A 13,137-nucleotide genomic window follows, 5' to 3' on the forward strand; every position below is an offset into this window, starting at 1 on the left:
GTTTGGAAGGATGGGGTGTCAGTGCAGAAGCTGGTGGACAAGGGGGCTTCCTGGCCTCTTAGCAGCGCCTTACTCTGGTCAGGCTTTGTGCTTTCAGCCCTGGAACATTCATCGCTTCCAGGGACTTCCCAGGGTCTCACCCTTTTCTAGAAGACCCTACATGTCCCTTGCTGCTCTCCTGGGGTTCACATCATTTGGTGACCCCTCCCCAGGTTTCCTAACAGTCTCTCATATACGCAGTAGAATTTGAGCCCCATAATCATTCAGGTTTGACTGTAAATATGTGTAATATAAGAAAGGAGGAGTTAAGTGACAAACTCTGACCCATGCATTCCCTTAACTGTCCTTTTTGGAATGGATAAGCTATTCTTCAGAGAGTTTTAAATTAGCTGGTTTTCCTTTAGCATTAAATAGAAGCATTTTCTTTGGTTTTATAGTTATTCCTCTAGCGGGTGCATAATAATATCCCATGGATGTATTTAATAGTTTTATTTTGGGTATTTACTTAGCCTTTTCTTTCCGTTTTAGAACTTATTATCGTTGAGTGTGTGTTCGAGTTGTTTGTGTTTGTGTATGTGTGTGAGTGAGAAAGTCAGAGGCCAGCTCTGTGGGGCCAGTTCTCAGCTTCCACCATCAAGCAGATGGTGTTGTGCGAACACCGCCTTCTAACGGCACAGCTGCGCCTGAGCCAGTTCCCCGAGTGACTCTGTCCTTGTTATACAAGGCCGTGTCTGCATGCTAATCGCGGGAAAACTGGTGAAGCTTTAACCTTTGAGGAGTTTCAGACTCAAGCCTTGGAGTCGGAGCAGAGCCTCAAGCTCAGAGTGTGCGTTACTAGATCCATCAGAGGTCACTGTTAATGGGTTAGCGTACCCACAATCCTCTAAAAGCTAAGTATGGGAAAATGGGCAGCTCTCAGACGCCACTCTCCTGGAAGTCAGGATCTACGAATGTCAAGGACACGCGTGGAAGAAGTGAAAATGTAGATCCCGAGTCACTCTTCCAACCCAACCTTCCTTAGCCAGGCTCCCCTCTGCGTTTGTCTACCTTTGGGCAGCCACAGAAATAAGATGAACAGAATAAAGGTCGTTCATGTGGAGCGGCCATGCAGGGCCGGGAGTTGGGAGTGTACTGAACACGTTATCTGTGTTTATCGACATCTCGGACTCACACCCAGAGAGACACACTTGCACGACTCAGCCGCAGGTCCGTAGTGCAAGCTGGATAAGAGCTGCTGTAACCTGGCTTTCCCACAAGCCCCGCTTGTAATTGCTCTGCTCTGAGGGAACTTGTCCTTCTGTAAAGTGAGTCATGAAGGCTACAAGACATGTGTACACAGTCCCAGGAGACAAACAGTTGGACGATGTCATCCCTGTTTTTCTCAACCCCCAAAGTGCAAGGTTACATATAGGCCAGGGAGACCATATGTCTGTTAAAGGCAAATCAGAATTTCCGTTGATGAAATTACTGGGTACTGCGTGGAACTTGTTCCCAGGCACCTTGGCCCAGTTTTGCAATAGGGAGCACAGTGCCCTCTGAAGCTGGCTCTGGGTGACGGAAACAGACTTCTGGTTCTTGTTTTTTAATTTAGAAATGCTAAAACATTCATACAAAGCTACAGTGACACCCATTTCTATGGGGAAGCTGACATTTTTCCCCCCTGTGGGCTTTACTCATATGTCATTTCTGTGTTTTCCTTCCAGGGGGACTCAGTAGTTTTAAACAGAACCATGGAAACCTCTGTGACAACTCCCTCCAGCTCCAAGAGTGCCGGGAGGTGGGGGGTGCATCTGCGGCCTCGAGCGTGCTACCTCAGTCTGTCCCCACCACCCCTGACATCGAGAACGCAGAGCTGACGCCCATCCTGCCCTTCCTGTTCCTGGGCAATGAGCAGGATGCTCAGGACCTAGATACCATGCAGAGGCTCAACATTGGCTACGTCATCAACGTCACCACGCACCTTCCTCTGTACCACTATGAGAAAGGTCTCTTCAACTACAAGAGGCTGCCAGCCACTGACAGCACCAAGCAGAACCTGCGGCAGTACTTTGAAGAAGCGTTCGAATTCATCGGTAACTATCTCCCACAGCGTGGGGGTCGGGGAGCTTCCTTTGGTTCTCTCTGTCCCCTAGTTCTGGTTTTGATATAAGATCCAAAATTTATTCCTACATTAGGGTAAACAGCAACAACAACAACACAATAACAATAATAACTACCTAATCCATAGTCCTTCCTGTTGGTCTCGAACTACCTGGGTAGTAGCCATAGTTTGAGATAGTGAGCTTTCTGTTGCCTGGGCCAAAATACCAGAGAGGTTGTCTTCAAGGGAGGATTGTTCTTGATTTATAATCTTGGAGATTTCAGTTCTTGGTACTACTGATTCTGGGCCTGGGGTGAGACAGAACATAGCAGTTGGGGTGTATGATGAAGGCTTCTGACTTTATGGTGACTAGGAAGGGAGGGACCAGGACAGCATGTGGCCTTGAGTAAGTAGCACAGTGTCTGACCTGCTTCCTCAGGCAAGCCTCTACCTTTGGAAGTGGCACCACCAGCTGGGGACCAAGCATTTGATACATGAGTCTGTGGGACCATTTCACATTCATATTAAAGCAGTAATCATTCTCTTTGTCCAACATCTGTTCAGCCAGAAGTCCCTATCCTCTATCCTCCCATTAACAAAGACACCATGGTGGAGGTTGGCACTTAGGTATCGTATGACCAGAAGATTCAAAGGGACCGTGAAGAACTGTTCAGAGCTATTCCTGCTGCCTTGTCTGTGTCCTCCAAGCCCTGAAAGAAGCACCAAGTAGAGACTGTGACGTCACTCCTTATTGTCCCCAAACCTCCACATAGCACCTCGCTCAGCTTTATTCACCCAGCTTAGGGGAAGAGATTTCCATTGGGCACCATGAGGTATACTGAGTCACAGTGTGTAGCTTTTTCACTTGAGGTGGAGGCAAAGGCAGCATCGGGAAAGGGCTGGTTCTGAAGAAATGTCTTCAAAAGCAGGCCATGCTGTGATGGGTTTCTCCACCCACTTCATTCTTGCAGAGGAGGAATGGAAGGATGGTGTGAATTGTCATCTTCCACCCGAGTGATCTCAGATCTTAAACACTGAGTGGCAAGGACTGACATTAGTGCCCATGAGAAGGTACATGTTTCCCTTGACAATGTTGTCTCCGACTCAGAGAAGCAGGGAAGATGAAACCCCTGTAGGACCCAAGAAGGAAAATTCTAGCAATAGTAGGCTCTAACCTCGGAAAGAAGCAACCACCAGCTCGAAGCTGAACGTAGCCTTTGTAGCCCTTGTAGCACTGTGGCGAGACTCAGGGTGACTAGGGCAGGAAGAGCAGACGCAGGTGATCAGCATCGTTTCCAAGACACTCCAGCTTTTAGCAGCACAAAGAATAGCCCAATGCTCTCCATATTAGCGCCTCAGGTTGTCACCGGTCTCTAAGAAAGAAAACACTCATGGTTGTTGCTGGTTTTGCCAGAAAAAAAAAAGTCACAAGTTTAGCAGCCACCAGGATGATGGTTCTTTTGGCCTTCAGAGCCCGGCTGTGCATGATCACTCTGGTAGGACAGTCAGAGTGATCTCTGAACTCAGAAGTAAGGTGACCTTTCCATGCCAGGAATTCTAGTGTCATAAAGGAACTGGGGGCTAGGAGGAGGCAATGGGGAAAATGTTTGTTATGTAAGACTGAAGACCAGAGTTTGAATCCCCCAGAACCCGTAGAAAGTCCAGATGCAAGAATAAATATCTGTAATGCCTTCTCTCCCATGACAAGATAGGAGGCAGAGAACCTCTAGACACTCACAGGACAGCCAGCCTGGCATCCACAGCAGTACAGGAAATCCCATCTCAGAGAAGGTCATAGGTGAGGCCCCACAATGACCTCCACATGTGCGCCATGGCATACCTATACCTGTAAAACAAAGGACCTAGTGTTCTTGACTTCTGGCCAGGACTCTTTCCCGTGTTTACCAGGCATGCCCTGTTAATTAGTTCCTAACACTGGGTACAAAGATGCCCTGGGTTCTTTATTCATAAAATCCGAGCCAAGCCTCCTTGTATCCTGAGCAAGAAATGTCTGTCCTCAGGTCGATGAAGTTCCTAGTTACTTGAGGCTGTTATAAAGGGGAGTCCCACCTGTTTAACTTCAGGTGGAGGAAGTTGGGAATTTGTTTTCCACTTAGCTAGTGGCGTGGGATAGGCTTGTTCTGAGAGATTACAGCCACGGTGCTTACATTCCTTCTGGATTATTCAGGCTTACCTCCTCTTTTAGAAGGAAAACAAAACTAATGACATGCAACATTTAGCCTGCAGAACAACTCAGGATCACGTGGGTGGACATGGTTTTGTTCTCTGATTGGATAAACTGAAACTTTATAGTGTGGCTGGGGGGGAGGGGCACACAGCATAATAACATTCATCTGAGTTTAATATAAACTAAGCAATGTTCAGGTTTAGAGTTTAACAATGATAGTTTAACCCCAGAATCAAATGACTTTATTTCCAAGCTTCCAGAAACTGGAGAGCTGGTGGTGTTTGCATTATTCAAGCAGGAAGATGGATGTCCTGGGGGTCAGAGGACTTACTCAGCCACTCAGCGAGTGTGTTAGTGCAACAGGTGGCCACACCCACAGTGTACCTCACTCATTCTCCTCCGCCATGTTCGATAGCCTTGGTTTGGGAGGTCATTTGGTGTTGACAAAGGGAGACTTTTCTTGGGTCTTTTGAAGCAAGCTTGCCTACAGACTGGTGAGAGAGATAGTTACATCCTGTTTGTTTCTTCGTCTACTGGGAAGCAGCCAGGGTGGGGGATTTAAGCTAAGGGACGAGTCTCTCTACTCCCTTCTCCTCTACCTTATCATCCCTTATCATCGGCCTGCATTCCTCTGGGGACACTTCCTGGGGGATGTGTCTTAATCTAGAAGTGTCACTGAAAATGTTGTCCAGTGCTCACAGGCGTCCAAAGCTTTTAATACTGAACATGCCACTTTCTGGTGCTCTCTATTCTGAGCTACTTGGGAATCTTGCTTTCCAAATGATCACCATGTAGGATCAACGTATGTGGCAGTGAGGAGTGAAACACTCCCGCAGAGGGCCATGCAGTAGATCCGTGCTCTACAGGCCTCACTAACGACATTTGGTGTCTGATGAGAAACCAAGTATAGGAACTTTTTGCCTACTTGACATTTATTCCTTCCCTTCCATGAAGTTTTAGTAAAACTCCATGCATCAAATGCTAGCTCTGATAGAGAACCATCTGTAGTATAAAGGTGTGTGTGTGTGTGTGTATGTGTGTGTGTGTCTATGTGTCTATCTAGCATGTGGAAGGTCCATTGCTAATAGCACTAGTTTTTATGAGTCATGTAGTCATATGACCTGGGAAGTGGTATTAACATTGTTAATCAGAAGACCTTTATTGCATGCCCATTTGTGTATGCCATATAATCTCCATTCTCTCCTTCCTTCCTTACCCTTTCTTCCTTTCATGCCAGTGTTATGACTTTAGAGAAAATAGGAAAGGAATAAGGTTGTCAAGAAAGAGGTCTGGTAACATTTATGGCGAGCTCAGTAGCTTGCATCTCATCGGTGTGTCCTGTTGTAGGTATTAGCTTCTGCCTTCCCCGTTTCCTGTGACATGTGCTGTTCCCACAGATGACTCCCTTGCTCTATCTTCTCTCTAAATGTAGAGCTATCAGGGGCTGGGAAGATGGTTCAGCAGTGAGGCACTCATCATGACACAAGTGTGAGAATGGGGGCTAGGATCACCAGAAAGCCACGTAAAAGCTACATAGCTGTATCAGCTTGCTAAAATCCCATGGCATGAGGGACTGAGATGGGACACCCCAGAGCAAGCTAGCTCTCCTGATCAGCAGAAACAACAAGCTCTGGATGCAACGAGAGAGCCTGCATCTTATATCATGGAGGGTGATCAAGGTGACACATGATACCAAACATGGCCTTCTGCACACACATGTGAACGTGCGTCCGCACTTATGCAAACATGTGTCCACACCCACATGTACCAAATACAGGCAGATGCACATACCCCTCCCCCTCAAAATGGTGAAGGGCCAATGAGGTGACTTAGCAAATAAAAGGGACTTGCTGCCAAGACTGCCAACCTGAGTTCAATCCCTGCCAACTCATATTGTGGAAAGACAGAAGTGACTCCTGCCAGTTGTCTGTTGACTTCCTCATGCACACTGTGGCATGTGTGCCACCCCCTCCCCCTTTTTTAATAATTTAAGAAAATGCAGACCAGCAGCTCCTGATTCCTGATTGTGGTCAATTCTATAGCTCATGATTTGACGATGTAGAATCCATCGATGTATCATGCTTTGGAACCATTTGAATCCATTCTCTCTGTACAAAAGGAAACACTGTTGACTTGGGCACAAGTTAAGCTCCCTCTGCCCCCATTTCTTACCACCTGTTTCTGTGTCCCACAGAGGAAGCTCACCAGTGTGGGAAGGGCCTTCTCATCCACTGCCAGGCCGGTGTGTCCCGATCTGCCACCATCGTCATCGCCTACTTGATGAAGCACACGAGGATGACCATGACTGATGCTTACAAATTCGTCAAAGGCAAACGACCAATTATTTCCCCGAACCTCAACTTCATGGGGCAGTTGCTGGAATTTGAGGAAGACCTAAACAACGGCGTGACGCCACGAATCCTTACACCAAAGCTGATGGGCATGGAGACCGTCGTGTGACTGTGGGCTGGTAGAAAGGGCTGTGCTGTTAGGAGACACAGGAAGGAAGGCGGATTCTGGCTTGTCTGTCTGTCTTTCTGTCTTTTTGTCTTTCTTTCTGTCTGTCTTTCTCTCTTTCTCTCTCTTTTCTTTTCTTTTTTTTAAGGTCGTGAGTATTTGTGAAAGGAAGCAAACTTGTCTAAAGACTCTATTTTTAATAATTGTAAGAAGACTCTAACTTTTGATGCTGATGGGACTCACTGCTCTTAAACTGGTATTGCAGTTAGGTTAAAGAGGTCTTTTTTTTTAAGCCAACAAATAAAAATATTATAAAACTTGTTTCTTCCCAGTTTCCCTTGTAAGCTTATTGTAGAGTTTTGGCTAAATAGTCTGTGCGGGCTCATAGACCGAAGATACCACCCTTCCATTACAAAGAACCAAAAGGAAATGGAAAAGACTCTAGACCTGGAATCGACTGGACAACCACGTAGAAAGCAAATCCTGCCAAACCATGCCCAGTTGTGCTCCCTGGTGTGAAGAGAAGGACCAGCAAGCTGGGTGGTTTCAGCTCACCTCACACCTTCTCTGAGGAGACAGGCTAGTGTTGATTTTGATGTGTTCCGTGCTCCGGATATCTTTTCTCCTTCTCTGGGTCTGAGAGAACTTTTTGTTTGATTGTTTAACAGAAAGAAACTGACTGTTATACCATGTGCCTTTGCTGGCACTTGTGCAATAAAAATGGTGTTTGGAGTGTGCCGCTGAGGTAGAGCTGGCAGCTGAAGAATGGAAGCGTCAGCTTGGAGACAGGAATTCAACAATACCTGTGGCTTCCCCTCCCTCCTTTCTCCTTTTTTCCCCCTTTCTTCCTCCTTTTATTTGTGTTTCTTTTTTGATTTGATTCTGGTTACAGTGCCATAAACCTTGTTACATATGTATATCAGAATGTAAAAAAAAAAAGACAAAAATTTATTTAAAAAATATTTTTCGCAAAAAAAAAACCAAACAAATCCTTGGTGTGTTTTTGTTGATGGTGTAAGAATTTATTTTCATTATATAAATGAAACTCGTTTGGGGATGTGTCGTTCTTTGCACTTGCCTGTCTTCTCTGGTTAGACTTATGCCTCCCTTGCCGCTGGCACTGTCCACATAATATAATTAGAAACAAAGCACCGGTTTTAATAAAGAGATGGGGATGAGAGTGTAGAACAGGGACCACTCACAGAGGCTAAGGATCCCTGCACTGATTCCCTCCTCGGCTCCCTCCCATCCTCTTCCTGTGAGACGGTAGACGCCTGGATTTGAGCAGATTCTACCAGACTTGATAACCAAATCACAGCCAAACTGAGGATTTAGAATACAGTTGGCTCCCTGGTAACTACATGTAAATATCAGTGACAATCTGCCTTGTATGGTTTTCACAGCCCCGCCTCAATTAACACTAGCTCACGTGATGTGTTTTAGGGAAATTCACCCTGTGGTACAAGTGGCAAGATAGACTCTTCCAATGTTTTTCCCAGCCAATAGAAATCAGCTCTGTGTACACACTGACTCTGTCAGTGCTGGATATTCAACCCACAGATAGTTGGAAGTGGCATGGGAGGGAAATAGAATCCTAAGGGTTTTGTACATTTTATTAGAGTGTATATCTAGAGGGACTTAGCCACCGGGGAAGATTCGCACAGTACCCCAAAGTTTGCCTGGTGCAAATAAGCACTGAAGAATCCTGGCATGGCTGGCTCTGGGTGCTTACATTTGACAAAAATATTTTTGTGAACATTTGCTTACAAATGTTACACCAGAAATATTTTGACATTGATTTCTTTATTCAAATAGCTTGTGTGCCAAGAGTCATTTAAATTTTTCTTTCATTAGAAAAGTGGAAATTGAGCATAATAGGAACTGAGAGCTAGCTGCAATTACTTTAGTCTAGTATAGAATATGAAGTAGTCAAAAAAGTAAATCTCTTTTTGGCATTTCTGTACTGTCAACAGTGTTGGTTTGGTTTGTTTGTTTCTGTCATCTAGAGCAAACTGAAAGAGACCACTTCTGATACAAGGTGACTTAGAATTCCTGGCAGGCTTGCCATTTTCCAAGTCTAAAAGTTGGAGTCCTGTTGGGGTATAAAATTCTTTCTGTCTCCCTCTCCCTCCTCTTCTTTCTCTTTGCTTTTTTTTTTATCATGTCTTCTGCAAATGCAGGGTAAGAATCAATAGCTACAGGGACATGATTTATGTGTTTGGAAGTTTATGAGCTAAGGAGAAGGTCTGCTTTGGGGCAACAGGAATCCTGCCAACCAGCATACCAAGAATTCTGAGAAGGACTCCAGTCTTCTCCTAATCTGCTCTGAGTCACTTCACCTTCATCTCTTCATGAGGAATGTTAATCACTTCATGAACCCACTGGGTCAGCAGAGCCAATGCTCTGGAAAGCATATTCCCCTGCATTCTGAGCCTCTCACTAGCTGCAACTTTCAGGAGTTGGGAAATGACTGCGTCTTCTGAGAAAGCATAGTCTCCATCTACCTCATGAGTCATTCCCAGGGCCTGTGCTGAAAGAATACAGTGATTTCGTAGAACGCATCCATAGTATATCTAATGACATAGAGTGGGCTTCATTCCCTTGGTCTGAACAGAACAACAACTCCAGATTGTCCACATTTTTTCAATAGTTGATGCTTTTCCAGGCAGTATCAATGAGTATAAACAGCTTAGTTCAGAGATGAGCTCCTGCTGGTGACATTTGGACCAAGGTAGATGGAGTGGAGAGTGAGGAGGGAAGCTGACAAGAACATGGATGCAAAATGATAGAGGAAAAGTTCTTAGGATGCAGCAATCACATGTTGGTAGCCAATGAGAGATGACCCAGAAAAGCTAAAGAGAATAAACAGGGTAAACAGGAAAGTAGAGTAACAAGAGAAAGAGTACTAGTGTTGAATTAGGATCCAAATCATCTGAAAACCGAGACAGAGAGATAGACAGAGACACAGTGCCGGGAGAGAGACAGTGCTGATTTCTCTGGGTCTTCTGAGGGGTAAGCCTGGTGAACCAAAGATCAAACTGTCTTAACTTTCACCTTATTTGAAACCTGACTCTTGGACATGAACTATAGAGACATATGTGGGATTAATTTTAACCTCAAATCTCAGATGTTCTGAGGCAGGGCACAGTACAAGATACTGAAGGGCTGGTACTCAAAAGCTTGAGTAATATCCTATCCGGGAACTGTAGTGACCTGAGCTTTACCCACCTGCCCTTTGGAGGCAGTAGGGAATGGCAGCCATACTGCCAATAGTTCCCAATTTCTGTCCCTGGTTACCTTCATCAACAGTGTGAAATAACCAGGCTTTGGAAACGTTGGAAGACTCACTGGCAGAGTATTGCTTCTGTGTGACATGGCCTGAAATCTGTGTGTGAATAAGGCCATGGGAGAGAAAAGCTGAACAAGAAATAGAGAGAGGTAAAGATAAAATTACAAAGGTGCTGAGTGTAGGACTTGACAGTTGAGGAGACCGGGAGAGAGCATAAGATCTGAGATCATGGCTCCTGCTAAGGTGAGTCACAGGATCAAGGCAAAAGCATGCTCTTCATAATTCTTCCTGTGACCCCTCTCAAGTGGGATGGCTGTTATTTGTCTTTATTTGTTTGTTTCCCCCCCCCCAACTTGATGCAAATTTTCTTTCAGACTTAGTAACCCAGTGTGAGACAGGCAAGGGAACTGTGGGAAAGGCAGTTCCTGTCTAGGCTGATTTTGTCATCAGCGTCATCATATTTGGAATCTCCCTCTCTCACTGTTCATTCTCTTCCTCTGTCCTCAGCAAGCACATATGGTTCTTTACCTTCTGAAGGGCTCAGACCTTGACAACTGGGCTTAGATTAGATTATTTTCCACTCATTTTATTATAGCAACAAAGGCAACTACAAAACACAACAATCTAAGCAATACTCTAGCATTCCAAATGTCCTTTTCCTTAACCCAGTACTGGCCCAGGTTACTTGTGACAATCACAATTATGTCAGTCAGTATAGCAAAATATACTTTTGATTGTATTTGAAAAGGTCTATTTCATTTTTAGTGTGTGTGTGTGTGTGTGTGTGTGTGTGTGTGTGTGTGTGTGTGTGCATGTGCGCACACGCGCATGTGAGTTCAGGTATCTTCAGAAGCTAGAAGAATATGTTGGATGTCATGAAACTGGAGTAACAGGTAGTTATGATCTGGTTAACATGGGCGCTGGGAACTGAAATACAAGAGCAGGATATACTTTAACAGATGAGCCATGTCTCTAGCCTATGTCTGATGCTTAGTGTAAGGCACCCAAGGTAATTGTTGGTGTCAACTTCTAGTACAATGGATCCATATCACATCTTTCAGTAGAGGTGTCTTTACTTTAGGAACTAAAACTTCCACATTCGAGGGTAGAAACAAGCTGTGTAAGTGGATCATTAATGACATTAGCGAGAAACACTTGCCTTGTTTCTTTCCTTTGATCCCTGCATTTAAGTATTCTTAGATAAGTGTTGGTGGTTGTTCTGGTGCTGCTATGTATTCCAATGATAAATACTGGCTCCCAAGATCTGGTTTACACTCCCCCTTACTCCCCAGCCGACCCTAACGTACATCAAGTGATGCTATGAAAATCTTGCTCCCCAATTTAAAACATTGGTTCAATAAAAATGGCCAGTTACTCAGGAGAATAGAAAGAGGCAGAGTTTCCATTTACCAGGGTTAGGGGTAGCAGGTAGGATCCATGAGGGGAAAGGAGGAGGAGGAAGAAGACGGAGGGCACAGAAGGTCTCCGTTAGATGTGATGGACCAGGAGCAGATGCTGAGTGAACATTCCCCCTCCCCCACAAGGACAGATTGCTGGAGCAGAAGTAACTCAGGAAGAACTCAAACAGGAAGTATTTGTGGGAAAGATGCTGGGAGAACAGCCAGTCCAGCATTTGAAAAATAGATTAGGGGCAACCCCCCAGTAATGTTCAAGAGCTGATTTAGTAAATCCATAGGACTCTGCCTCAGTTACTAGCAGGCTGACTGGGTTATATTAATAAGTAATAGAGTTTATTAAACTCCATCGACAGACAAGGAGGAAACAACATACACTGGCTGATGACTTGGACTTTACTGCATGTTAGGGGACATTACTCTAGCCCTGTGACATATTTCCACTCGTCCAGCATAGCAATAGACTTGTCAGAACTCTTCTGCCTTTTTACTGCTCGAGAGTGATAGATAACATGGTAGGACTAGTGAGCATGGATCTGTTTCTATACACAATTCACCACAAAGGACGTTCCTTAAAAGCACAGCATGGGATGTCATGGTGGTGGCTAAGAAGAACTCTGCGAGTGGCCAATTGCTGGGTTTGGCAAGGTGTTTAGTAGGAAAGGCAAACCCATATGAAAAGTCAGTTTCTATGGAGTGAGAAGAAACTTGCCTTCCAGGACAGAAGTGGTTTTGTCATCAGATAGCTGAGTAATTCCTCAAGAGGGTGGTTTGCTAGTCCAGGAAATTAGTGCTGCCTCATTTGGAGTTGGTTGGACACGTTAGTTGCTGTAGATGACTAGACTTGGGTGAGTAGGTGAGAATGTGCCTGATTACATATACACACCCCATGTCCACCAGCATGGTGATTTGATCAGTAGCTCATTGATCAGTAGAGAAGGGAGGCTGACAGAGGTCCTCAGAATGGGTAAGCTTAACTGGTCTTGAGATACTTCTATCCTAATGCCATGTCTTGGTGGGCAAGCGACAATCCGTCCCACTAGGAGAAGCTGATTCCTTTCATTTGTTTCCAATGAAACAGACTTTCCAATCTGGTTTACTCTGCCATGTTTCTTCAAAGTCCCTAATAAGCTACTAAATCTGTCAACTGCTGCCCATAAAGCAAGATTCTTATCTTTGCTCCTTTCTCTGTTTAGAAAAATATCAGCGAGATGGAACGATGGAAGTTCTACCTACTGGAATATCTTCCCTTTACCTATTTTCTGGATCCTCACAGAGTAGAAATGCAATGATGTAGCCTTTAACTCTGGATGACAAGCTAGTATACAAAGCTTTCTTTAAACAAGGTCAATTTGTTTTTCAATGACCAGTTCCCAAGAACTTTCCATGACTCTAGGGATCAAGGTTCCAAGACATATTGGAGAAGACAACGGGTCTGTGGGTCAGTGCTTATTGATTGGCTTGGGCTTGAGAGAGTGTATTTCATGCCCACTGATAATGAAATGATATTGTTCATGCTCTAGGTAGATACATGCTAGGATCAACAATGCTTAGCTCATAATGGGAAATTTGGGTTATATTGTAACTTTATGGTCCCAGATCCAGCTTCCAGTATCAAAATGGTATCTAAAGAAAGGATAGATTTTCTGAAAAAACAAAACAACAAACAAAAATCCTGCCATGGTATTGATCCTGAATTCTATTTTGT

The 13,137-nt window shown here is 44.7% G+C and overlaps 1 protein-coding gene across 1 annotated transcript in view; it reads left to right on the forward strand.

The window, feature by feature from the left end:
* Positions 1-7,782, forward strand: part of Dusp10 (dual specificity phosphatase 10) — a 40,505-nt gene extending 32,723 nt beyond the window's left edge. Inside the window, exons 3-4 of the mRNA XM_052200807.1 lie at positions 1,704-2,072; positions 6,463-7,782. Of these exons, the coding sequence (XP_052056767.1) occupies positions 1,704-2,072; positions 6,463-6,728 (635 nt within the window). The 3' untranslated portion in view covers positions 6,729-7,782. The remainder of the gene's footprint in view (positions 1-1,703; positions 2,073-6,462) is intronic.
* Positions 7,783-13,137: the final 5,355 nt, after the last annotated feature.

The sequence above is a fragment of the Apodemus sylvaticus genome, chromosome 12, assembly GCF_947179515.1.
Source record: "Apodemus sylvaticus chromosome 12, mApoSyl1.1, whole genome shotgun sequence".
NCBI classification, from domain to species: Eukaryota; Metazoa; Chordata; class Mammalia; order Rodentia; family Muridae; genus Apodemus; species Apodemus sylvaticus.